The sequence below is a fragment of the Cucumis sativus genome, chromosome 3 (assembly GCF_000004075.3).
Source record: "Cucumis sativus cultivar 9930 chromosome 3, Cucumber_9930_V3, whole genome shotgun sequence".
NCBI classification, from domain to species: Eukaryota; Viridiplantae; Streptophyta; class Magnoliopsida; order Cucurbitales; family Cucurbitaceae; genus Cucumis; species Cucumis sativus.
The window spans coordinates 28,691,627-28,717,598 of NC_026657.2; the positions used below are offsets into that span (position 1 = coordinate 28,691,627).

General features: G+C 35.7%; 7 protein-coding genes across 9 annotated transcripts; 1 reads left to right on the forward strand and 6 right to left on the reverse strand.

The window, feature by feature from the left end:
• Nucleotides 1-100: 100 nt before the first annotated feature.
• Nucleotides 101-2,176, reverse strand: LOC101204929 (aldose reductase). Its single transcript, XM_004137640.3, has 8 exons — nt 1,853-2,176; nt 1,717-1,767; nt 1,554-1,627; nt 1,355-1,442; nt 1,066-1,272; nt 905-976; nt 574-816; nt 101-464 (listed from the first exon to the last, which is right to left on the reverse strand). Exons 1-8 carry the CDS (start codon nt 1,997-1,999, stop codon nt 375-377), a joined length of 972 nt encoding a protein of 323 aa, XP_004137688.1. The 5' UTR covers nt 2,000-2,176; the 3' UTR covers nt 101-374.
• A 131-nt stretch (nt 2,177-2,307) lies between these two features.
• Nucleotides 2,308-4,583, reverse strand: LOC101205174. The gene has a single exon (XM_004137641.3). The coding sequence runs from the start codon at nt 4,225-4,227 to the stop codon at nt 2,701-2,703; it is 1,527 nt and encodes a 508-aa protein (XP_004137689.1). The 5' UTR covers nt 4,228-4,583; the 3' UTR covers nt 2,308-2,700.
• A 2,235-nt stretch (nt 4,584-6,818) lies between these two features.
• Nucleotides 6,819-8,030, forward strand: LOC101205415 (CASP-like protein 4B1). The gene is made up of 3 exons (XM_004137642.3): nt 6,819-7,478; nt 7,556-7,691; nt 7,811-8,030. The coding sequence occupies exons 1-3, from the start codon at nt 7,210-7,212 to the stop codon at nt 8,000-8,002; spliced, it is 597 nt and encodes a 198-aa protein (XP_004137690.1). The 5' UTR covers nt 6,819-7,209; the 3' UTR covers nt 8,003-8,030.
• A 65-nt stretch (nt 8,031-8,095) lies between these two features.
• WRKY23 (probable WRKY transcription factor 26) lies at nt 8,096-11,145 on the reverse strand. 2 transcript variants are annotated; one of them, XM_011653540.2, is made up of 5 exons: nt 10,774-11,145; nt 10,514-10,687; nt 9,829-10,307; nt 9,587-9,748; nt 8,096-8,718 (listed from the first exon to the last, which is right to left on the reverse strand). In XM_011653540.2, the coding sequence occupies exons 1-5, from the start codon at nt 10,975-10,977 to the stop codon at nt 8,304-8,306; spliced, it is 1,434 nt and encodes a 477-aa protein (XP_011651842.1). In that variant the 5' UTR covers nt 10,978-11,145; the 3' UTR covers nt 8,096-8,303. The 2 variants fall into 2 exon arrangements, with proteins under 2 accessions (XP_011651842.1, NP_001292676.1); NM_001305747.1 differs by having other exon boundaries at nt 8,304-8,718; nt 9,829-10,304; nt 10,774-10,905.
• A 394-nt stretch (nt 11,146-11,539) lies between these two features.
• LOC101205885 (F-box/LRR-repeat protein 3) lies at nt 11,540-15,501 on the reverse strand. 2 transcript variants are annotated; one of them, XR_004215408.1, is made up of 8 exons: nt 14,364-15,501; nt 13,983-14,108; nt 13,675-13,779; nt 13,187-13,580; nt 12,966-13,095; nt 12,579-12,873; nt 12,245-12,443; nt 11,540-12,013 (listed from the first exon to the last, which is right to left on the reverse strand). XR_004215408.1 is itself a non-coding variant. In XM_004137644.3 (8 exons), exons 1-8 carry the CDS (start codon nt 15,000-15,002, stop codon nt 11,951-11,953), a joined length of 2,004 nt encoding a protein of 667 aa, XP_004137692.1. In that variant the 5' UTR covers nt 15,003-15,498; the 3' UTR covers nt 11,540-11,950. The 2 variants fall into 2 exon arrangements, 1 of the variants encoding a protein (XP_004137692.1); XM_004137644.3 differs by having other exon boundaries at nt 12,245-12,496; nt 14,364-15,498.
• Nucleotides 15,502-17,482: 1,981 nt separating this feature from the next.
• LOC101215429 (putative pentatricopeptide repeat-containing protein At3g08820) lies at nt 17,483-20,378 on the reverse strand. The gene has a single exon (XM_004137846.3). It carries the CDS (start codon nt 19,707-19,709, stop codon nt 17,643-17,645), a length of 2,067 nt encoding a protein of 688 aa, XP_004137894.1. The 5' UTR covers nt 19,710-20,378; the 3' UTR covers nt 17,483-17,642.
• A 151-nt stretch (nt 20,379-20,529) lies between these two features.
• LOC101206121 lies at nt 20,530-23,693 on the reverse strand. The gene is made up of 5 exons (XM_011653543.2): nt 23,513-23,693; nt 23,119-23,366; nt 22,728-22,797; nt 22,521-22,618; nt 20,530-20,844 (listed from the first exon to the last, which is right to left on the reverse strand). The coding sequence occupies exons 2-4, from the start codon at nt 23,299-23,301 to the stop codon at nt 22,569-22,571; spliced, it is 303 nt and encodes a 100-aa protein (XP_011651845.1). The 5' UTR covers nt 23,302-23,366; nt 23,513-23,693; the 3' UTR covers nt 20,530-20,844; nt 22,521-22,568.
• Nucleotides 23,694-25,972: the final 2,279 nt, after the last annotated feature.

The following is a 25,972-nucleotide window of genomic DNA, read 5'->3' on the forward strand; positions in this document are numbered from 1 at the left end:
AAGTCATTGATCACATTCATTGTTACCGTTTTTTTTTCTTTCCTTCCTTCCTTCCTTAAACAAACATTAAACACCCCTCCACCTCCAGATCGTGGTGTAGTTTTCACACAAATTTGATCTATTTCTGCATGTATTGTATACATAACACATTGAAATTTGATATATGTTCTATATTTGAGAAAATTATGTCCGGTACTTCATATTCGATTATACACCTAGAAGAATCGAAGAGAAGTTGTTTATTTGATCATCTAAGTATATCATATAGATTTTTAGATATTACGATTCCTTTAAACATATCTCTGCACATACACGTTTATATTTCACAGATCAAGTGTTTTATATTAGATTACTCTTACTATATTCAAAACTCTTCAATCCTCATGATCCCAAACATCAGCCACACTCCTCAAGGGTCCAGCCTCCTTGTTCACAAATAGTTCTTCTCCACTTAGCACTCGTTTCTAAGCCACAAAATCATTTTGCAAGAGATATAAGGATTGTAAAAGATGCCTATAAATAAAAGTATTAACTGAAGGGGGTTTCAATCTTCTTTTTTTTTTTCTCTTTTACCTGAGTAGGGATCCTACAAAGAGCTTGGAAGTCCTCCACAGGAATCTCCCATCCAAACACTCCAATATTCTCTTTAATCCTTTCTTTGTGGGTTGATTTTGGAATGGCACTGGTTCCCCTTTGCAGAGCCCACTTCACAAGAATTTGACCTGGAGTTTTGTTCAGCTTCTTTGCTATCCTTTCAACTGTCTCATTGTGTATTAAGTCTCTACCTCCTTCTGAGGACCCCAGAGGCGAATAAGCCTACAAGATACACCAGTTCTATTTTCCTTCATACCCTAAACCATAAATTTTAATTGATGGGGATGGTCATGTAATATGCAAAGCTTACAGTGACATGGATGCCATTTTTCTTACAAGCCTCCAGCATTTTATCATTTCTCCATCCCGGGTGCATTTCCATCTCAACAAAGAAGACAATAATAGACGATATTAAAGTTAGTTAAGATAAACTGTCCAATATAATATATGGGGTCTGATTCACGCTCTAACCTGGCAAACGGACGGCATTGTTTGGGCAAAACTGAGCAAGTTGTCCAACTTCTTTAAGGTAAAATTGCTAATTCCGATGTCCCTAACAAGATTTTCCTTCACAAGCTTCTCCATTTCTCTCCAAACTCCTTCCATGTCCAAGTCCAAAACTTCCCCTTCTTTGGGAGGCCTGCTGGCTCCTTCTTTAAGATGAAAAGGCCAGTGAATCTGGATGTACAAATATTCAATTTTACATATTAAAAATGAACTTTAGTCGATATCAACTAAATTGGGGTGGTCTTTAAAATACCAAGAGAAGATCGAGGTAGTCAACTTGGAGCTCTTGAAGAGCATTGTTTAATCCGATTCTAACTCTATTTGGGGATAAGTCAGAGCACCTAAAAAATTGCAAGCAGACAGGGACCGGTAATATGAACCAAGTTAAAACCTTTTAATTATTCATTGACATTGACATTCATTAATCGATTCAATTTGCAAACTTTGTTTACCAAAGTTTAGTGGTGACGAAAATGTCTTCCCTTCGGATTCCTGTCTTTATTGCCGCTTGTAGACCAAAACCTACCTGCAAGAATTTTACACAAGTGCAAAGTCTTGCTATCAAATTGGTGAAAACTAACATACAGAATGGAGAGAGAGAGATAGAAAGAATGCCTCTTCATGAACTCCATATTCTGCAGCAGTATCGATGTGCCTATAACCAGCCTGTCGGCAATGTTAAGACACGTGAAATCAGCAAAAACGATAATGAACCAGCAAACGTGAAAGCTCTACTTTTGACATGAAATACCTCAACAAGAGCATTGAACACAGATTCATTGGCTCGAGAGCCAGATCTCCAAGTGCCTAATCCAACGGCTGGTATTCTATGTCCACTCACTAGCGTAAAATAACGCTCAGCATCTTGAACCTGCGATGTCACAACAGCCTGTGCCATTTTTCCACAATATTTCTTTTCTCCGATGCAGATTGACAGGAAAAAATGCACCGAGAAGAACTAGACATAGGCAGTGAAATGAATGGGGTGTGTGCATGTTAGACACGTTTTTGGTAAAAAGGTTGTTCGTGGCAATTGTTGGAGATGCTTAGTGGATTGAGCCTAAAAATGGCCATTAAGAATTTCGGATTTTCTACACGTGTAAAGATAATGCTTAAAGTTCTCAAGGGTGACGAAGCTTAACGATTGTTTGATTATTTTAGTTGCATTCTTCACTAGGAAATAACCAAATCTTTACGCAGTTTCCATACCATTCTTAAATAAGGTAACTTGTGATCAATAATCAACATGGGACACGAAAATCTAAAGCCGCTAATATTGCAAAATGAGCAAAAGAATTTCAACTTACATTGTATGGTTATATGAACTACTACAAAACTAGTGGTACAAATAGCACTGCTTAAACAAAGGGCGTAATAGCCCAAATGTGCATCCTACAGTAAACGCATCGTCCCCGATGATAGAAAGTCGAATTTCCCACCAACCACTACCATGTTGTTTTTGCTTTCGATTACGGGGCTTCATACTTAAACAGAGAAGAATTATTGATGCATGCGTGAAGAAGCAAACATGGTCTTGCAGGTAAATTTTGATTCCCAGCTGTCTGAATCCTGTAAACGAACACCCGTGTAGAGACTGACTCACCACCATTGATGAACAAGAACTCCACTTCGCCTCAAGGAAGCAAACAAATCTAAGCATTGGCCATAAGTTTTATCATATTTTGCACTTCTCTCGCCTGGGCAACATCTCTGCCACCGATTGTAATGACACTCGAGAAATAACTCATCTATCAAGCAAATAGCACCAGTCTTGAACAATCTTGGGATCAAATCGAATTCAGTTCCTTCCACATCCATCTTCATCACTACAAAATCCTTCTCAGTTACAGTATTTTTCAACCAGTCAGCAAAATCAAAGCCCTGAATCTCATCCACTTCGCCGTCGAAAGCCCTCGTTGATGATACCACCGGTCGAATCCTACCCATTCCCCTCCCCTTATCTTGGACCTTCTGACCTGGGTCTCTGTTAATTTCAAACGTCAAAGTTTCATTCCTTACCCAAGCTGCGTATGGCAAAAGCTCGACCCCCTTCTTTGAACTATACTGTTCGTGAAAAATTTTGTCAGCTTCAATGGCGTAAACGTCGAAGGTTTTGTTCTGTTTCGGATACTGCTTCTTGAACCAACTTCCTATGCTAGAGCCGTAACTCCTTGCTCCAACATCAACGTAAACGTACCTCTGCTTGAAGCTTACATCAGCCATTGATGGAAGATATCTTATCTTTTGAATATTCCGTTTCAATGTAATCCATGGCTTCAGTGGCTCCTCTAAGATCAATGGCTCGGCCTTTCGTATCAATTCTTCCTTGAATCCGGGAATAGAACACTTGCCATCAGACTTCGGTTGATGCGTTAGCACATCATCATGACCAAAAATGTCATCGCTCCCCTTCGTCAGAACAATCTGGCGAAGGAAAGGCATAGAAGAATCGGGGCCATTTATATCCTGCGACGTAACTATTTTGCAGCAATTAAACAAAGCAATGAATGAGTGAAAACTGTACGTATCTTTAGCTCTAATCTGGACAACAGCAAACCCTTCGGGTTTCAGCGTCCGAGCAATTTCTCTAGCAAAATCCCCCGGCCGGGAAGACTGATCAAGGCGACCAACGCCCAAAAAAATAAAATCAAAAGTATCGTCATCGAACGGGATCTCGTGTCCTTGGCCCTTTATCACGAGAGGCTTAGAGGCCTTCTTGAATATTCCAATCGAATCCGAAACCCCAATCTGTTTCAAGGAAAATACATCCTGCCCGTTGGGGGTTTCCACACACAAAGATTTCGATTTATGAGAAAGAAACCCCACAGAGAGAAGATCTTGAAAGATTGAAGAATAAAAGTGAACGGCCTTGATCCAATCTTTCGTAGTATAAAGATCACGACGCAACAGTTCTTCAGCTGTGGGAGCTGCCCCATCGATGATCGCCGATGCTCTGGGATGTAAACCAGAGGCTCGATAGTTGGAAATTTTAGGGGAGAAACAGAAATTGCCAGTGATACAAGACTGACCAGTGGTAATGACGACGTAAGAAAAATGAGCAACTAATAGAAATACAGGAATAAGGAGAGCCCTAAAAAAATTCCTCAGAGATAGAAAGGTTCGCATGGCGGAAGCCGTCACCTTAGTAGGACTTGCTAGAGAATCAAGGCTTCAAAATACACAATTACAACCCAGAAAAAAGAAGAAAGCGTATGAAAAATTATCGAGAACAAAATCGAGCAGAAGTATGGTTGGCTCCGATCAAGACATTAGCAGGTCGAAAATATAGAGAGAAATTAGGGTTAAAGTGAAAAGTCATGGGAGGAGGAAGTTGAGATTGTAGCATTGGGAGAGAGAGTTTTGTTGTAAGAGAGAATTTGTGTAAGGTTAAAGAAGAACAATGCATTTGCATAAAGCCATTGATTGAGTTGAAACAGACCGCGTTAAGGGACGTTGAAGGTGGAAGGAAATAAAGCCGAATGAGCACCGGGAACCGCGGTTAAAGACTGTTGGCCACGCGGAGAAACAAAGGCAAATCGATGCCTAATTATAAAATGGGGCCCTTTTTTAAATGTTTATTTCTTTTCATCCTTTCACTAATTGAGGGATTAAATTAAATGATGAAGATTAATGAATAATAATATAACAACAACACTCACCTCACTACCCAACCAAAGCTAAAAAGCACACACCAAATTAAAAGCATCCCCATTGAATTAAAATGCATAATGATAATTATAGTAAAAGCATCAAAAGAAGAGAATAATGCTATTTTAATCTAAAATTAAATGATGACGCACATTTTCACACGCATACTTAAATACTTTAATAAATAAATAAATGGATAGGATTTAATGAGCTTTTATGTGTTGAGTTTAGTGGTTCAAATAATAATTAAATGTGGTTGTTTGTATTTGGTTAATGAAGACAAACGTATTTATGCTTTGCTAACCCCACCTCCCCTTACCAAATGACGTTCATATATCAAGTAAGCATTTGATTGATTTCACCAAAATTATTTTGTTAATGTCTATTTGTTTCATTTATAATTTATACCACTTCCACCTATTTTATTAAAATATGTCAGTTTAAGAGGTAAGTAGCTTTTGGGTTTGCCTCCAAATTGACCAATATGGGATGGATCAGCATCACGGGCGAAGAGCGTATGTAGCAAAGCGTAAGAAGAAGACAAAGTATAGATTGAAGTGACCAAAGGCAGCGGGGAGTGAGCAGTAGACGACTAAACCAAAGCAAAGCAACCGCCGAGTGGTAGCCGTTGGTAAAACTCCAAACTGCCCCTCTCATATCCGTTTTTCCGTTTGTCTCTTTCTTTTATATACTTTTCTGCACCCAACTTTCCACTGCACAATTTTGTCAGATTTAGAATTCTAGAATTGACCTTTTTCGCTTTATATTATATATTCTTCCTGTATCATAGCCACCTAGCTAAGTAATTTAATTCTGTTTATATTGCTAATCAAATGGCTCTTAAACCATTTTAATGGATAGATACATAGATAGATGATTGTGATGTTTGGTTAAGGGTAAAGGGGCCCAGATGATTGGCTGGCATTGGGCACCCATTTTAAAGCCAAAAAAGAAAAAGAAGTTAGGAAAGGAGGGGGGGTGTGAAAATGAAATTGCATTCGCATTCAACGCTCTAATAAACTACTTCCCCTTCCCCTTGTGGGTCTCTTGCTTATTGCGCCGCTTCTGCGTGCTACTGCTAGGTCTGCCCATCCAAAATATTACAAACATTCTATTATTTACACCCTTTATTTATTAATAATTCCCTATACTTTTACTCATATTACCCCAACCATCCATTTTTTTTTTTATAAATTACTCTATTTTTATTTTCAAAAAAATCTTTTTTTTTTTTTGGATCTTATTCCAACAATATAAATTAGATTGATTAATAATGGTTTATTTCCACCTAAAATTTAATATTACTATGTTGTGAAACAAAAATAAAATTATAAGTTAGGAAGGTGAGGAGAAGGGGGTAGATGGGTGACCTTTGCACATGCCTTCAATTATTCCGCACTACCAAATTATCATTCACATTGCCCACAAATATTTACATTATCATTGGATGGTCGACAAGCCTAATGGTGGTGGGGGTGCCTAAAAATACTGAAAATTAATACAACTCTATTGATTGAGAATTTATTTAGTTTCAATGTAATTCATTTAATGAGAGATGGTATTTTAGAGATATTTTGATGATTGATAGTAGTAGAAAATTAATAGTGAATATCGTAGCTAGGAATTGTCCTTCTCATTATCGACTAGTCCATGATGGAAGTATTAAATAGTATAAGATATCGGATTATAATTTGAAAGTATGATAGTCTATGCAAAATAGACACCGAGCTTAGTCTATAAAGAATATCAAGCATCTTTATGGGCCTTGGACTTTCTATAAGAGCATTGTGGGCTTGAACTCTAAAATGGGAAGTGTTGATCTAGATTTGGGCCTATTTCTAATTTTGTGCCGACAAAGAGGATTTGAGAATTCCTATTACTTTTGTTGGGATTTCATGGAAACGCTATGGTTGGACATAAACACAAAATTTCTTCTACATTTATCTTATTCTTTTTTCATATTTCATTATTGAATTGTGCAAATCTACAATATTAATAAAAAGTATAGAGAAAATACAACTAAGAAATAGAAAAATATATATAATAAGAAACGTACGTGATATTATTTTCGACTATCAACGTATATATACAAATTTATGTGTTTTAGATGGAGAAGTGAAATATTCACATGGGAAGGGTCCAATATAGAAACGTGGCACCACCAGAAAGATGGCACGTCGGAAAATGGAAACATGTTGATTGGTTCATAGAGCACATTGCGTGGTTATGTTCAATTCCTACAGAGAAGCTGAGTTGTCGCTTCATAATGCCACCCAGATAGATTTAAAAGAGTAAACAAAAAGGCTAACAAATAACAAAATTTGTTTTCCCTAAGGAAAAACTTGAAATTCTTTAAACCCATCGATTTTCCAGTTGGTCTGTTCCATCCACACACACAAAAAAGAAGAAAAGAAAAAAAAGAAAAAAAGAGGAAAAATCCTGATCACTAATCCGATTCTGATGTCAAATCCCGAAGACTCTGCACCGACGCAACAGAATGTGTCGCCACCGTCTACCCCTCCGGCGGCCGAATCGAAAAGCCAAAGTCCACCAGCAAGCAGTTTCGGGGTGTCGGAGATCGTGAGCCGGTGGCGGAGGGAGGATGTATTAAAACGACGCGCTTTGGCTCTGAGAGGATTTGCGTTTATCTTTTCTTTGCTTGCTTTCGTTATTATGGCTAGCAATAAACATGGGGATTGGAAAGATTTCGACAAGTACGAAGAATTCAGGTGAGGTGTAACTGATAATTTTTTTTTTTTTAATTTTGGAGATTTGGACATGGATTATAATCTGGGTATTGAAAAAGGTACGTGTTGGCAATTGAAATTCTGTCGACTTTGTACACGGGGGCCCAAGTTTTGCGGCAATTTCACGAACTTTCAACTGGGAAATCTGTGATTCTACCCCAAAAATCTGTCTTTATCGACTTTATTGGAGATCAGGTTCGTGTGCCCAACATCATCTTTTTGGTAAATTAGAAATCTAATTAAGTACTTAGTTAGTGTGACTAAAAGTGGAAGTGAAAATAGTTAACTAATAATGATGTGGAATGGAAGTGCAGAGTTTGGCGTATTTGCAAATGTCGGCGGCATCTTCAGCAGTTCCGATGACAAACAGAATGAGAGAAGGCTCTGATTCTTCTTTTACTGATTCATTGGCTGCTTCTGTTACTATGTCTTTTTTTGCCTTCTTGTCTTTGGCTCTATCCTCTACCATTTCTGGATACAAACTCTCTACTCATTCTTATATTTAATTCTTTCTTTTCATCTATTCTTTATTCATTCATTCTTCCACATTTAACCAATTTCTTGATACACTATTCTTTGTTTCCAATTCTCAGTCATCATTTCAACTACTATTAATTCATTCATTCATTCATACAACATAAACAAACATCATCATATCTCCTAAAATTCATCTTTATCTATAATAATATAACCAATCAACAAATTCATCTCTTGTAAGTTAAATTGATCTATTCTATTCTACTCATCCCATGCATCCCTCCACAACTAAGTTTACAAAGCTACAAACGAATAAAAAAGGAGAGAAATCTATGATAGAAATGAGTTGATGAAGTATGTGTCGTCTCTTACTTCTTCCTTGGCTGCTGATCCAAATCCCGAAACTTGGAAACTTGGAAGCACTCCATGTGATGTTTGAAATGGGAACGATGATGCTTGTGTTCCTGTTTCTGACATGCCTAAATTTCCTGGCCGGAATGCAGCTGGAAAATTTGCTGGGAAAGAATGGCTGGTGACACTGGATAATGGCCTCAATGCCATTGGAATGTTGGTTGGTATAGGTCTGTTGATGGTGTTGTAGCCACCGCCACCGCTGCCACGTGCTGCTGGAACTTCATGGTTGTGTTTGCCTTCGTAGGTAGTGATCACAGCCCTCATGTCGTTGGCCGCTCTCTCGATGTGTTTCCTCACCGGGCAACCTAAAGATGTGCATTTGTAGTAGCTCCTACAAAAGTAAACATGCAAAAATAAATAAATTACAAGTTCCACATACAAGCAAGTCAAAAAGTATGGATTTAAACTTCAAACTTCACGAGGAGAGAAGTCAATATCTTAACTAAGAGTGAAGCTTATCATATCAACATTGAACCTAAAATGCTTGTAACTACTCAGATTGATAGCTACAAATATATATACACATTACTGCTTACAAATACATACTTTCATACTAAGTTTAATCACCACTATGTTGGACTTAAAAGTCAAAAGTTCTTTTAATTTTCTTAGTTCAAAAATTGGGATGGGGTTAGAGCCTATGATCTCTAATAAGCTCCCAATAACATATACCTTCACTAATTGAATTACAACAGTTCAAAAGCTCCTTTGATAGATGATAGTAAGATTTAATTCTTTTTCTTTTTCTGAACAATTCTTCAACATGCTCATGTAAGCAGCTCTATCTTATTATTTTTTTTATTTTGTAGGTTTAGTCATCAAGTTGGTACAATAATTAAATAGATTTAGTTTTATTTAATCCACAACTTTGATTACATCTCTTATAATCTGCAGTTAGTTGACTTCTCAAATATCTCTACTTAGTTAGTCCTCGACTTTAGGAGGTATATCTCTCAAATATCTCTACTTAATAGATCGTATTAGAGAAAAAGAAATTCTATTTAATCTTTGAGGTTTAACAAAATTAATTGAAAACTTCTAAACATCAATTGAAATTAAGACAAAATGAAATTAAAATCTGACCTCAGAAAAAGAAAAAGAAAAAGAAGAAAAAAAAAAGGTAAAAAGGTGGAATTTTGCAGAAACTTTGAAAAGAGAAAAAACGAAGGTTGAAGGTTGAAGGTAGAAGAAAAGCAAACCTGGGATTTGGATTTCCTTTGACGACTTTTTGTCCGTATTTCCTCCATCTGTAACCATCAGGCAGTATGTCAATTTCACTTGTTGTTTGAACAACAATTCTTGGCTCTTTCACTGTTCTGCTTCCTCCCCCACAATATCCCTCATTCTCATTTTCTCCTTTCCTGCAACAATTCATTCATTCATTCATTATTCACCTCAATATCACCCCACCAATCAAATTTCAATAAATTAATTCACTCACCATCTCTTAGCTTCCGGTTCGTTTTCATTGTCCTCAATCGAGTTGCTAAACGGCGAATTGGGTTCGAATTCCTCCTCCCCCACCGACACCGAACAATCCTCCTGCAACACCCCGGTTTCCGCCGCTGATGGATCGTAAACGCCGGAGTTACTGGAGCGTCTTGTCGGCTGAGGCTTGGCGTGATTATGGGTTCCCTTATAAACAATCTCAGTAATTTGCCCATCTAATGATCTTTCTACTTTTTTCTTTGTTGGGCAACTTGGAAACGTGCACTTGTAATAGCTTCGTGGATTTTCGCTTCCTTTCACTTGTTTTTGCCCATATTTTCTCCAATTATATCCATCGTTCTCTGATTTTTGTTGTTCTCTGTTGTAAATTGCTAGCTGAGAATTTTGCTTTGATTCAGCTGCCGCCATTTCTGTGTTAACAAATTCTGATTTAGCTCCACTTTCATCACACGACAAACCGCTTGGATTCTGCTAAAAAAAAAAAAAAAACAGAAATTGGTTGTTACAGATCCTAATTTTATTTAATTTCCCTCCTCTTTTTTCTAATCGACTGACACCTGTTGGATTCTGTTTTTATAATATTAAATATCTTTCAAGTAATAAAGATCATCATCTTGCAAGGAGAGGACAAAGGGTTTGTTTGAAAATAAAATATTAACAAAGCGACAAACATTTACCAGTAGAGTCAAGTTGGAAGAAGAGGACTGAAAATAAGACGAAACAGAGGATCCTGTTTGTGGGTTATACGCAGAAACAGAGTAATTTTTAACATCTCCCTTCATTTCTTGTTGGTCAACCTCCTCATAATCATTTCTCAAGTTTAAAGCACCGGTAGTAGGAGATGGAAAAACCTGTAAATGGACAACAAATCATCAAATCACAAAAGAAAAATATCACATTAAGAGAAGTTATAAAATGGGGAATTTGGAAAACTTACACCAAAGGAGAAGAGAAGAGGGGAATTTAGAATCTCAGTGGGGCTTAAACCAGAAGAGAAAGAGGAAAGGTAAGAAGAAGGAGACATGGGGAATGGAGGAGGTTGAAAAGACTTGAATTTAGGAACTTCCATGGCGAAATTATTGGTTCTGTTGTCAGAAGATCCCCCAGCGAGTGTATTTATTGTTTGGTTTATGTTACTCATGTTAGTTTTCTCTTTTTCTCTATTTCTGTTTTTGTTGGGGGGAAAATAGGTCACTGGAAGAAGAAGGAAGTTGGATTTTGGAAATAAGTTTCAGAATGAAGGCTTATTTATATCAACAGAAAAAAAAAGATTAAAAATAAAGAGGAGCAGAAAAGAAGCAACGATAGAATAGGAACAGAGGAGTGATTTTGTTTTGAGGGCAATTAAGGTTCGTGGAGCTCAGCTACTTTCTTCGAAGCTGAGATGGAAGTTTGACTGTGGAATTTTCTCCTTTTTGGTCAAAGCTTGTGGGTTTGACCGGACTCGTCAGGGCTTTTCTCAGAAGGCGGCTTATCTTTATGTTCCTCAGATCACGCCACGTGGCTCATTTCTGTATACGTGGACAGCACTCGAACAACGCATCTTATCGAATATGTTCATCTCTCTCTCTCTCTTTCTGATATATATATATATATATTTATATCTTTTCCCCTTTTGTGATGAATAATGATAAATAGTACATGAAATATTTATTTTAAGCTCTAGTTTTGAATATGATTAGTAATATAATTAAGCAAGAAAGGAGTGACAACGACAGAAGTCTTCATTTCAATTTCGAGAGCTGCTTCAGCATTACATCTCCATTTAAGAAATTAGAACAGTCAGACATTTCTTTAGGGAGGAAAAGAGGTACTAAGTTTATGGACTCTGTTGATCCAATTTTCTTTTGGGCCTTACATAATAGCCCACTGCTTTTACAGAGTTGTTTTTTCAGTGGGTCCATCCAGTTTTGGAATTTGCTTGGCCCCATGTTCCCTCATTTTCAAACTTTGCAAAATGAAACAGTATTAACACATCTTCACTCTTAGTCTAAGCTTCAAACTAGGAGAGAGAAAAGCATCCCATTTGGAGAAGAGCCACTGAAAATGTTGAATTCACCAAAAACAGAGGCATCCACAAAATCTTCATACATATCAGGTAGGTTAGCTTCATTCTAGAAGACAATTTGCATCTCATCTTCCAATTGCATTTTCCAGCACTTAGGGTCCAACTCAGCCTGCCGATCATGTAAAAAGCTACTTAGGATCCCATAGTAGGGCATAAGATTGTTAAATATCCCCTAAACATTGATTCAGGCTCCAATCCTTTTATATTCAACAAAAGAAGAAAAAAGGACAATTTTAATAGCCTAACATTGATTCGAGTTCAAAACTTTTATTCTTGTCGAGCACAAAATTCCTAAGGTTGATACGTGATTATATAGAAATCAGAATGCATTAACAAGTACCTGAAATATTTTCTCTCTCCACTCGAATGTGCATCCCCGGACTTCCAAGTGCTTAAGAAGACGTTCGGGTAGCAGAGCTTGAAACAGTGCATGAAGCTTCACTTTTGTTAGAGAACTATTTGCCAACAAGGCAGCTGCAACTCCACTTGGAGTTAATCTGTTTGTATGCAATACAGTCAAATGCTGAAGGCAGCCAAGGCTGGCGAGAGACAGAAGTCCCAGATCAGTAACCGAGCTATAAGACAAATTTATCTGTTGAGAAATTAAAGAAGTTAATTATATGCTTTTCTACCTGTTCTACTTTGGGAAACAGTTAAAAGAGAGCAATGATCACCTGTCTGAGGTTTTGAGAGAAATGAGCAAGAGGGATCATGCCAGCATCATCAACATTGCAACACTTTTTTAAGTCTAGTCGCCTCAGTAACTTGCATCCTGCCACAGCTTCAGCTAAGCCAAAAGATGTTATAAGTGGGCATCCACGAGCTTCTATTGTCTTTAGCCTTGAGCACTTACGAAGAGATGAAAATGACTTGTCGGTGATGTCCCGACAATATGCTATATTTATCATTTCAAGATCAGGGCAACCATGGATGATTGCCAAAAGGCCAGAATCAGTAATTCCTGCACACCTGATGAGGAAAAAAGAAGACAAAAACATAAAGTCAGTCCAGGTCCAAGTCCCTTAAATACAGAGAAGAAAAAATCATGAGAAGTCATAAACCTGTATAAATCTAGCTCCAAAAGCTTGGAGCAGCACGTGCCGATATGGCCAAGTCCCTCGTCATTAAGATTCAGACAAATTCCAAGCTTTAAGATGGAGAGCTTTGAACACCTAGATAATGATCTCAAACCTGCATAGATTAGATATTGATGATAAGTATGCCACCAAATGCAGTCCACAATACAAGGAGATTCATAGCCAATAAGAAGAATCTTAAGGACCTTCATTATCGATTTCGTTGTCAGTTAAATCAAGCTCCTCAAGCAAATGACATCCTCGTCCAATCAGGATAAATCCTTCTCTGCTTACTAAGGAGCAAGACTCCATTTTTAGAGAAGTTAGGCTGGTACAAGAGTTGGTAAGATTTGAAATAGAAACATCAGTTATCTTGCGACAACAAGTTATGTCAAGCTTCTTCAAATCTTTGTGTTTCTTCAGGATGGAGATGAGACCTTCATCAGTCACACCAACACATTTGCTTAAGCTCAGGTCACTCAGTGATGCACAGCAATTTCCTATGGCTTCAAGTCCATCATAAGTAACAACACAGCCATCCAATTTGACTGATTGTAACATGGATAAGTTCTTTAAACTATTAGCCAGAGCAAGAGTCACCTAAACCATCAACAGAAAACAATATTACTTAATAAACAAGGAAATACAAAGAGGATCTAAAGTTAAAACATAGAGATTAAGTTGAAGGACTTACAGGAGAGCCATACGCTAATGTAAGCTGCTGTAAAGATGTTGTAGCGCGGGTCAGGGAAGATAGCCCAGTAGGACTAATATTCGGACAACTCGATACATCAAGTTTCTGTGGAAATTGAAATGTATGCCAATGTCATAATATGCTTTCAAGTGATGCACAAAAACCTGGAACATTATCAGGTTCTAGCAACAACTTTTAATTTTATAAATGAGCTACTAAGCCAGAGTCTCTCAAACAAGGCCAATGGTTATATGAGCCAATAGGGAGCACAACTAAAAGAATAACTGCCTAAGTTCATTAAAATTTACCTTTAAGGACTTGCATCCATATCTAATAACACCAAGGCAGTCATCATCTATGCCAAAGCATCCCTCTAACACCAAATCTTCAAGATACTTGAGCTTTAATATGGATGGTAAACATTTTTCTGTGATCTGACAAGGAAAAAAAGAAAGGAGCACCAATGTTCATATACCTAACGAAAAGTTAAACACTCGTTGAGCATAAAACTCAGCCACAAGTAACAACTGAAGCCCCAAAAGCCAGGAATTCAATAACAATCAACACAAAGCTAATTCATGAACTGGATATTACGCTGAAAAATGTATATATTCTCTCACTCCATAATTAAAAATAAATATATATATATGAAAGAAAAACCCATTCAATGCCAAGACAAAGCAAACTACCTGCATATAGGAGAGATCCAAACCACGAATTTGTTCACACTTAACAGCGATCAAACCGACCCCCAAATCTCCAATACTCATACACCACTTTAAGCTAATGAATCTCAATTTGGTGCATCCAACTGCAATACACCCAATCCCCATATCCGTTATCAATTTACACCTCCCCAACCACAGCTTCTCAAGATTTTTGGCTTTAGCTAAAGCCACCGCCGCGGCATCTCTAAGCTCCGTTGCGTTGGACAAGTCGATTTCCACCAAATTTGTACAATTCGTAGCCAAACTCAACAACCCAGTAGCCGAAAAGAATTTAGACCTGGAAAGGTCTAGAGAACGAAGCTTAGAGTTGCAGGCCTTAGAAATGATGACCAAGGAGGCATCGGTGACGCGAGGGGAGAGGGAAAAATCAAGATGGGTTAATTGCGTATAACGTTGAAGCACAGAAGGAAGATGCTCAGAACGAAGAGGTTTGAGGATTTTGCGGTGCTTTGCTTCGACATAGTAGAATGACTTGCAGGTTAAGGAGAAGGATTTGAGATCAATTGGATTAGAGGTGAGTAAGTCGAGGATGGAAAAAATGATTTCATCAGAAATCAGATCAAAAGGGTTTGTGTGTTCAATGAATTTCTGCCTCTTCATGGCTTGAGAAGAAGGAAATATTTTTGCGTCTAAACTCTAAAGAAAAGAAAAACCCATATTATAAAACAAAAAAAATGGAGAAGGAAAAAGAAAGCGAGAAGTCTGTGAAGAACTGGTTGAATCTGAGGCGTTGGCTAGAAAATCGGAATGTTAGGAACCGGGAAGAACGAGACCAACTACTTCCTCAGATGGAGCGATTAACTGTTAACGGAAAATACTGATTACAAGGTTTCGGGATACCAACGTCCAATACCCATGGGATTAAGGAAGAGAAAGATTCCTAATTACGTTACTACCCTCACAACGTCGATGATACGCTAATTTTATAAATATTACTACTCCCATTTTTAATATAATAATAATAACAATAAATAATATCTAAATTTCTCGGGTGTAAGTAGGAGAGAAATAGAGATTTCTAGAGTAATCAATTTATGAAAAATAATAGTAATAAGAATAAAAATGGAGGAGGGTATGTTGGTAATTTAAAAGGAGAAGGAGGTCCGTACCGGAGAAAAAGGACAGGAAGGACTGAGTGGAAAGTAGAAGAAAAAAGAAGGTGGGGTTAATAATGTAATTTGGGAAAGAAGACGTCGTAATCAGGAGGAGTCATCCAGTGGAGGAGTATGCGAGGAAGGAGGGATTCAATTTCAAAGTGCATACAACCTGTACGATCGAAGAAACGGCAGACCTAACAAAAAAAAAAAAAAAAAGAAAAGGGTTTGAGTTTGATATTATATAAGAATATGAGAGAGAGAATAAAGAAAAGAAAAAAAAAAAGGAGGAGTTTTAGGGTGGGGGAAGGGGAGAAGGAGAGAAAATGGATGAGTCAAAATGAAAGGGAAAGGGAAAGGGAAAAATGGCCGTACTTATTGTAGTTGGTGGTGCTGTGGGCAGCCATAGTACCGACCTTACTCAGATAAGAACGGTGAGAGATGAAAGCGTCAAAAGTGGGCTAACATTTGGGCCCCCACCATTTCCCATTCTCTCTCTCTTAAAATTAAATAAATATATATAATTAATATTCTCTTTTTTTTTTCTTTTTTTACAAAATGTATATATATAAATGTTAGATTAAGCTGAAACAGGTGTCATTCTAAACAGAATAAATTCTAAAGTAATTCCTACTTTCATGTCACTTTATCATTTTCCATTTCACTAAATTCTTATACTCCTAATTTTCTACATGCAAAATAATATAAGAAAGTATCAACAAAACATAAATAATAAACACGTTTTGAAAACTAGTAAATGTTTATTAATTCATTAATTACACTATCAACAAACGTTTTTATAAAAAAATCTTGTTTATAATAGTATAATAAATTTTTGCAAATGTAACTTAACTGATTTCAATGTGCGTCAATGAATGAAGATTTTGAAAGGAGATGGAAGTGTAAAAGGAGATGTGGTGTGGAGATAGATGGGGATTTCTAGATTTTATTCCAACGCCAGACCTGGTGAAGGCACCAACTGCACCTCCCGGCCCCAACCTCCCTATCTCTCTATTCATTCTTTTTGCCTTTTCTATTTTTTTCTTCCTCTACCAATATTTTAATGTAACCCCTAATTTCTTCTTTTTATTACAAATACTATTCATGTCTTTGTCATTCTTTTTTAAATTAATATCACTAATAATCTCTTAACCATTCGATTCAAATTGGTTAATTAATTAAACTACTTTTCTTGTTGTACATTTCTTGCAATCTCATCTTCTTCTTCTTTTTTCTTTTTATGAGACATTGCAAATTTTGTAGGAATAATTTTTTTTTGAAGCCATGTGATCTCGGTTCTATTCAATTGTTTTATATTTTCAACTTATCTCAATACATTGTCTAATATTAATATTATGATTAATTAATAATAATTCAAAATGCAAGAATCTTATGTCATGGCTAATCAATTGAAACCATTAATACAGTTTTTTCACATAGCTCAAACAAACACCCTATTAATTAAACCCAAAAGAAATATAATCTTAATTGTAATTCTTTTTGGATATGGATTTGGATGGTTTCCAATTGATGTGGTAGTGAAGAAGCCACCATGATTGTGTTGTTTTATTTTTTTAATTTCCAAATGTACAAAGTCAATGGTCAGCTACGTAATCATTTTTGCCAAAGAGAAATTAGTACGGATAACACCTAGACTATACTCACCCATTTATAATATTATTTTCATTCATTTCAATTTTTCATTTTTCTTCTTCAAACTTTATAAACTCAATATTTTAATTTAACTCATAAGGTGTACTGTACGGTTGGAATTAGAAGAGGTCGTTATGACCGTTCGCTTCTTCTTCCTTCCAACTTCCACACCGTTGGTTTTGGTCTCCCAAGAGCCAATTCAAACCCTTTTCTAAAATAATAATAATAGTATGATTGTTGTACCGTACAATTTAATTTAATTTGTTGTAAACAAAGTTTTCAAAAATATATAGCTTGCAGAATAATTTAAGGTTGCACCAATAAAACAAACCGTTTGGGATTGAATTGATTGTGTTAAAGTAACTTTTTATTACTATCAATGTTGGTATCAAAAATTTGAACAAGGAGGAGGAAAATAAGATATACTACGATGACTAAATAGATCCTCCAAACTCTACAAAATTGCATATGAATTAATTTAAGGTGAAAATTTTCACCAATAGTCTCTACAAGAACAAGAGCCGTCAATAAATGTATGGAACCGATTGGTATCCCTTATGATAATCTCTCTTTTAGTGATCTTAGAAATGAGCTTTATGGCATCGTGGCAATCACCACATACGCGAAGGTTTTTAACAACGCGAATAACATGATTTGGAGGAGAGGCTATCAAACCAAAAGCCACAGCTAGCTTCTCACTGTGGTAACCAAGGAAATGTTCCTTCTCCTCCTCTTCTATGTCGAAAAGAACAAACTCTGTAGTTGGTACATGACCAACTGCTTTCAATTCTCTACCTAATTCATCAAGTTTTGCATATATTTTCTCCGATAACCAATGTGATTTGTCACCTACCAGAAACTCGTGAACAATTCCATCTATCTCAATCCAACTGCAGGCACGGATCTTCTGAATCTGCTGTTCCTTCATTGTTGACCGTATCTTTTCGGCTTCCTCCCATCGATGATTTCCAGAGTAAATATTTGATAACTGAACATAGTTTCCTGAGTTCCATGGCTCTAATTCAATAAGCTTTTTCAGTACTTGCTCAGCCAAGTGGGTATCTTTGTGCAATTTACATCCACCCAACAATGCACCCCAAACAACCGCATTAGGCTTCATTGGCATGTTGTTTATCAACTGATGAGCCTCATTTAATAACCCTGCACGCCCAAGCAAATCCACCATACATCCGTAATGCTCGATGGAAGGGGTTAATGAGAATACTCGCTTCATGTTATTGAAAAATTGACGCCCCTCATTGACAAAACCGCCATGAGTGCACCCACAGAGCAGGCCAATAAAGGTGTTTTCATCAGGCCGAATTCCATGTTTCTCCACAAGACTGAACAATGAAAATACAGCTTTGGCATGCCCGTTCATGGAGAGACCCACCATCATGGCATTCCAAACTACACGGTCTTTCCTTTTCATCGCTGTGAAGATTTCCCAAGCTTGAGTGACGCTACCACATTTGGAGTACATGTCAATCAAAGCTGTACCGAGGACGGGATTTGACAAGAACTCATTTCTATCCATCAGGCTGCTAGCCCAGATGCCTAAATCTAAAGCTCCCAATGTTGCACAAGCAGACAGAACACCAACCATCGTATAACAATCAGGCTTCAAATTCTCAGACTGCATTTGAAAGAAAAGATCTAGCGCTTGTTGAGGCAATCCATTGAATGCATAGCCTTGAATCATTGTACTCCAAGAAACAATATCTTTCTCTGGCATGGCACTAAAGATAAGATTTGCTCGCTCCAAGTTTCCACACTTGACATACATATCCAACAAAGAAGTAGCCACAAAAACATTCCTCCCCATACCACTATCACTTATATATCTATCAATCCACTCGCCACTTGTACAATCACCAAGCCTAGCACAGGCAGCCAGGACCTTGACTAGAGAGAAGCTGTCGGGCTTTAATCCCATTTCAAGTAGTTTTTTAAATGCACCAATAGCTTCTCTAAAGTGGCCAGAGCTTATATATCCAGTGATTATAGCAGTCCAAGAGACCACATTTTTGTCAGGAATATCATCAAACACCTTGAGTGCATCGTCAAAATTATCACACTTAACATAGAGAGAAAGCAAACTGGTCTTCACAAACACATCATGATCATAACCTGCTTTCACCAAGAGGGAGTGAATCTTCAATCCCAATCGAACATCCAATTTCCTAGCACAAGCTTTCAAAACAAAAGGGATTGTGAAATTGTTGGGTAAGAATCCCCCTCCACGCATCGACCCATAAAGATGGATAGCGTCATCGAAACAATCCTTGGAAACCAAGCCACGGATCATGGTATTCCAGAGGAAAATGTTGGGCTCTTTAACTTGAGAAAATACGAGTTTAGAGTAATTTGTGGAACCAAAATCTAAGGCACAACAAAGAATCAGGTTGAGAAGGTAGTTATCTTGGTCGAGGTGAAGGCGGAGAAGGCGGGCATGGATATGCTTGAGCTGGTTGAAGAAGTTGAGGCCATTGGAGAGGTAATTCTTGATCTCTAATGCCTTGGAGAAGACGGGAGAAGTTGGACTGGTGAGAATGGTCATCAAGAACCGTGTCGCTTTCAGTGAATCTTACAGCTACAAAACACCTACTGATATATAATTTAAAATTTTAAATACATCCCCTTAAATAATCTCTCTTTCTTCAATCCTTTACGGAAATTTCCCAAACATCAACGCACCCCTCAGCCTTTATTTTCAAGGAAAGTTGGGGTTTTTTTTTTTTTTTTTTAAATAACAATAAATTGTAGAAGCACTTCGTTTATTATTTTTCTTCTTGAGATAATGTTATTTGTATTTCATTTATTTAAGATTTTAAGTACAATTAAACTTCTAAATCTCTTTAATTAATTAGTCGAGACATGTATATTATTTAGTTAAGTAATGATCAATTATAATATTAATCTATAACCTATTACCATTAACTTATATATTAATCAACCCTTATTCTAGAATATCACTGATTTACTGTCACTTAATAAATTACTGATAAATCTTAGCAACGATGATGATAATTAGCATAACCTCTTATCCTAAAAACGTGTACTTAAAAAAAAAAAGACTTTGGTTTATAGTTGACGATGTCACCTTCACATCTCAAATTCAATTATTTTCCAGAGGTGGAGCCAAAGCATTGTATGGTAGTGTGGGTTAAATTTTCCACGACTCTCAACTTTTATTTCTAAAATCAATCAGAAACAAAACAATAAATAAATGCATTTCCCATTTCTTTTAACTTGAATTAAATGCAATATACATATATATAGTGATTAATCTAATCTTGTCTCTCTAGAAAAGGAAAATGACAATAAAAGAAAGGTGTTACACGGTAGCAAGAAGGAAAAAGGGAAGACAGGTAGAAGCATAGTTGGAAAGACTTAAGGCTGTGCTTAATAGGAGAATTTGAGATAGCAACTAAAAAAGTTCAAAATTTGGACATGTATGCAAAAATCAAAAGAAAATCTCCTGCAGACAATAAAAAGTGGTAACCTAAACAGAAAATGAAAAATGAATAGAAGATTTAGGTAATTAGACCACATGAAAGTGTGATAAATTGCTTGAAGAGTAAAGGTAAAATCAAAGCATATTACATCCTTCAAATCCAACAATCAGGAAGCAACTATGCGTAGAGCTACAAAGATAGCTGACCAAGAAGAGTTTCCACAGTGAAAACCACATCCTACAAAATCAAGAGATAAAAACCCGATCAAAAGTGTTATTTGAGCAAAGCAATTCGAGGAGAACAGGGCAAGCAAGGTCATTTTCAACCACAGAATCGACCCAGAATTAAAATATCCACCATTAAATCCATAAATAGAAGAGTTCAACATCAATATCAACAATTTTATTTTTTATAAATATGGGATTGTCTGGGCTAGTTCACACACCTCGACTAATCTCATGGAACAACTAATGTTAACAATCAATCAGCATGTTTTATTTGTACTCATACAATATTAAAAAATAACAGATATCATCAATTAACCAGCCGAAGTATAGAAACAAATACCTAAGATCTATAACTTAATATGAGTAGACATAATTATTAAAGTCAACTGATTCCAATATCCACCATGCAATATTGAAATCCTTATATCATGTGAACATTATAATCCTTCGAATCAACCATAGCACAGTTTCAACTAATTGCACATTCATATGAAGAGAAAATTACAATCTGTAATAAGTGAATTTGAAGGACTGCAACATATTAAATCATAGCAATGTTTTCACCATGCGGCTAAGTTGTCTTAGGAACAGCAGATGGATTGGTAAAAAGACATGAAAACGTATTTAGAGAATAAAACAATCATTCTTTAGGATCGTCAGCACAAATTGCATAACACGATCAACACCCAAAGGATGTTTAGCATATTGAACAACAAAGAAGTGACACGTAATAAGGTAGAAGATCCTTTTGTCATCGGAGTTTGTGACCTACAACAATTAACTCCAATGAACTTAATATTCATAATCATCTAAGATCCCTCCCCCAAAATCATCCAAGGAGGTCGGAATAATAACAGGATATAGGAAAGAAAAGCTAAAAGTTAAGATTGGTGTGCCCTATCCACATCCTTTAGGATCTTCGGCACAAATTGCATAACATGATCAATGCCCAAAGGATGTTTAGCATCTTGAACAATAAACAACTGACACGTAACCTCTAAGGCTCTAGGATAGAAGATCCTTTTGTCGTCAGAGTTTATGACCAACAATTATCAACTTCAATGAACTTAATATTCATGATCATCTAAGATACCCTCCCTCAACATCACCCAAGGAGGTTGGAACAATAACTGGATATAGGGAAGCAAAGCTAAAAATTATGATTCGGGTATCCTATTCATCCTTTAGGATCCTCAGCACGAATTGTATAACACAATCACTGCCCAAAGGATGTTTAGCATCTTGAACGGCACACATAACCTCTAAGGCTCTAGGGTAGAAGATCCTTTGCTGCCAGAGTTTATGACCTACAACTATTAACTTTGATGAACTTAATATTCGCATAATCATCTAAGATCCCCTCACCCAAAATCATCCAAGGAGGTTGGAACAATAACTAATCTAGGGAAAAAAAGCTAAACATTATGATTGGCGCGTCCAAGGGTTTAGAAGGAAGCACCGAGTGTTTATATATGACACAAACACATAGTAGCATAGTTGTAAAACTTTAATCACTCGAGCTGAATCCCGAAGCACTTGTTCAGTGAGCAAAAATGTCATATATTGCCAACTTTATCATTTTTATTAGTGCATTTTCACGTGTGCAAGAAAGAATAATTGATGCCACACATAAAGACAAAGAATAACAAGTTAAATTGCTAAAAAGACATGTTGTGGAGGAGATACCAGTGGTTGTTTTGACATGACATAGAGAAATCAGCAACACTGGTGTAGTTAAGAATCACGAGTCAATTCATCTGAATCTGAATCACTGGCATTATAGCCTATTGTAATCAATGTGAGCTTATGAAATTAGCAAGAGATGTTCAAGGAGGATGGATAAGATAAGGAAAAGACATTAACAAATAAGAGATTTATATTGTAACAATCAACCTGGATGTTTATCACTAACTTTCCAGACGGACGATCGACTTCTTGATGCTTTTGTCATCCAAATTCTTCCCTAAAATCAATAGTAAACAAACTATAAAAAATCCATTAACCCAACTCTCGAACAATTGATGATCTTAAGACATCCTCAAATTCACAAAAAAAAAATCTAGAAATTATAAAGAACCAAAAACCACGGAGAAAACTGAGAACTATTTTTAGCCGAAACATAACAGACTTTTACAGTACATACGATACACACGGTTGACCAATAATACCCAAAAACATCTACATAAGCGGAAGATTTTCGAGAAGTGAAGTAAATTAGGCATGATTTTTGGAGGAATTGATAAAGCAATGGGATCTAAATAAATTGATGGGGGAAGAAATTGACCTTCTGAGCATCTCGAGGAACCCCATAACCGCTATAATACATTTGACCCACCAAGACCTGCATGTTGATATCGCCAGCTTTGGCTTCCTTCAAAGTGTCCTTGAACCATCTTTTGACGCAATCAGAAACAACCTCTGATAAAGGAACGCGATTCAAGGCCTCTGTTGCTCCGCTAATCTCCATGTATTACAACTTGAACGGCTTCGATTACTGGAACCGAAACCTTGACCTTATGATATGGGGAGATTCTGAAGCGCCGGAAACGCTATATTTGGTTAAAACTTAAAAGAAGGGAAATGAATCTCATAAAAAAAGGGAGAAGAAATTGAGAGAAGTGAAGTCGTGTATGAAGGGATTAGTATAAGAAATTGAGAACGGAAGAAGTTTTTCTTACCTTCCTTCTTCCTGGTACGAAAATCGTTGTCCTCTTGCTGGGTTTTCTTTTATAAAATAAAGAATAAGAAACCCAGAAAAAAAGAGAAAAAAGAAAATAAAAAAAAAAGGTCGAGCGTTTGGGAGATTTTGAAAATTAAGAAGGATATACCGACGACCGAAGAAGTGGGACGGTGGGGTTTGGTTTTCGGATCTACTGCAACGCCGTCGTTTTAATTATCAAATTCCTGTCCACGGCCGCCCCGCTACTTTTCTTTTCCTTTTCCTTTTCTTTTTCTTTTTCTTTTTAAATCAAAATTCTTTTTTCATTTATTTTTTGTTTCAAATAATTCCAAAATTATTTATCTCCATTTATTATTATATATATAATACTTTAATTCATTTTCCTACATTGATAAACTATTTTAAAATTTTAATTTTTTTTAAAAAAAATTCGTCGGGTGACAAAAATATTTTTTTAAAAATAACAAATCCCATCTTTTTTGTCTATTGCAGACGAATATGAGAATTTAGAAAATGTACTGACAATTATTCTATTATTATAATTATTTTTACTGCTTTTTTTTTTTGCAAGAATTTCTTTCTTTTTTGCAAGAATTTCTTTCTTTTTTGCAATAGAGTATTTTGAGAATCAACCTAATCTAATTAACAAGTTTATATCATTTGACTAGTAATCAAACATTCTAATAAAAAATCATATCAATTATAAAAATAAAAAAATTAAGAGATTTTAGTCTTGGGGTGGGGGAATTTATGGTGTAATGTGTGTTGTTTTTCTTAGCTACCGTTGTTTTTTTGGCATAAATAATTAGATGTAAACGATAATTTCTTTTTAATATATTTAATATGTTTAGATCATTAGAAACGATCTTATATGTATGAAAAGTGTTTGTAGGTTTAATTTTAAGAACAAACCGATTACCGAATAGAGCTTCTATTGTTTACAAACTAACACATCGATGTAAAACTACCATGTACATTTTAAACAAATCACCAATCTAAAAATCTCTATCGACTATTGTCGTACAAATGAAATATGCACATCAACACCAATAGTGAATACTATTATAAAATAACAAGGCAAAAAAGATGGATGAGAGTTTGACTCCATCTAGTATTGTTTAAATTGATTAATAAATAAACAGTGAAAATCACGTTTGAAATTTATTACCCATTTACATTTTTACCTTTATTTTGTAGACAAATAATAGGCACGCTCTAACACAAACTTAGTTATTCATACTTAATTCATATCAATCACAACACGACTTGACAACCTTCGTTCGAGATTAGTTCTAAATAAATTGCATAGGATAACATTTTGATAATAAAATATAACAATTATAGCAAATTGTTTTATAATTTTGCAAATATTACAAAATTCTCACTTCTCCATATTAAATTTGTTATTATTCATAAACTATAATTCAATAACCTATTTATCTTCCTATTTTTAATGTTATTATCATTATTTATTTATTCTCCCACTTTTTAAGGCTATAATTATTTGTTTATTCTTATTATAGAAAAATTATTTGTTTTTTTTGTTTTAATCTTAATTTTAAAACATCAAAACTACAGTAAATGCAATATGAAATATAAAACAATGATTGTTGATCGAAGTAATTTAATTTCAATTGTGATTTTCTTTTTACTTTCTTCGACGTGTATTTTGAGTTGTATCATATTTCAAATGATCTTGTTTTGTTTTTTATATTATTTTTTTTGTTTTACTTTTATTTCAGTTTCGTATATTAGTGTTGTGAATATTTATATTGTATGTATTAGTTGGTTAATATACTTACTACGTGACTTTTGTTTTTTCAAATTTTATGGAGTCCATTAAAGTATTATTAAGTATATAAATTATGTAACTCAGTGTATCATTATCAAGTATACCAACAATATATTTTTAAAACATATCAGTAAAGTGAATCATTATCAAGTATATGAATTAAGTTTACAAATGTATATCAATAGTATATCAAGTGTATAAGTAGGACTTCAAGCATATAAAGTGCATTTAATCAATCAATTGTATGAGTGAATAATACTAAATGTATTTGCAGTGTATTAGGTGTATCAAACATATATTAGTAATATTTAAGGTGTGTATTAAAAGGTATCGAGTGTATTAAAAAGTATCAGATGCATCAAGTGTATCAATCAAATGTATCGGATATAGCAAGAAGTATCAATGAGTGAATTATGTGTATCAGACGTGTATAAAGTGTATCAAACATGTATGTTAGTAACGAGAGCATTTGTGATGTTTTACCTATTGATGTATGAGCTGAATTTCGTTTTTGCCATTTTCGCAAATAATAAAATGCGTGTGCTATAGACGTAATTATTATAACTTATTTTGTCATTTTTGCAACTGTCCGTTACTTCTAAATCTTTCCTCACACCTACAAATCACTCCCACTATTACCCTCAATAATCAATAATTTAATGGCAG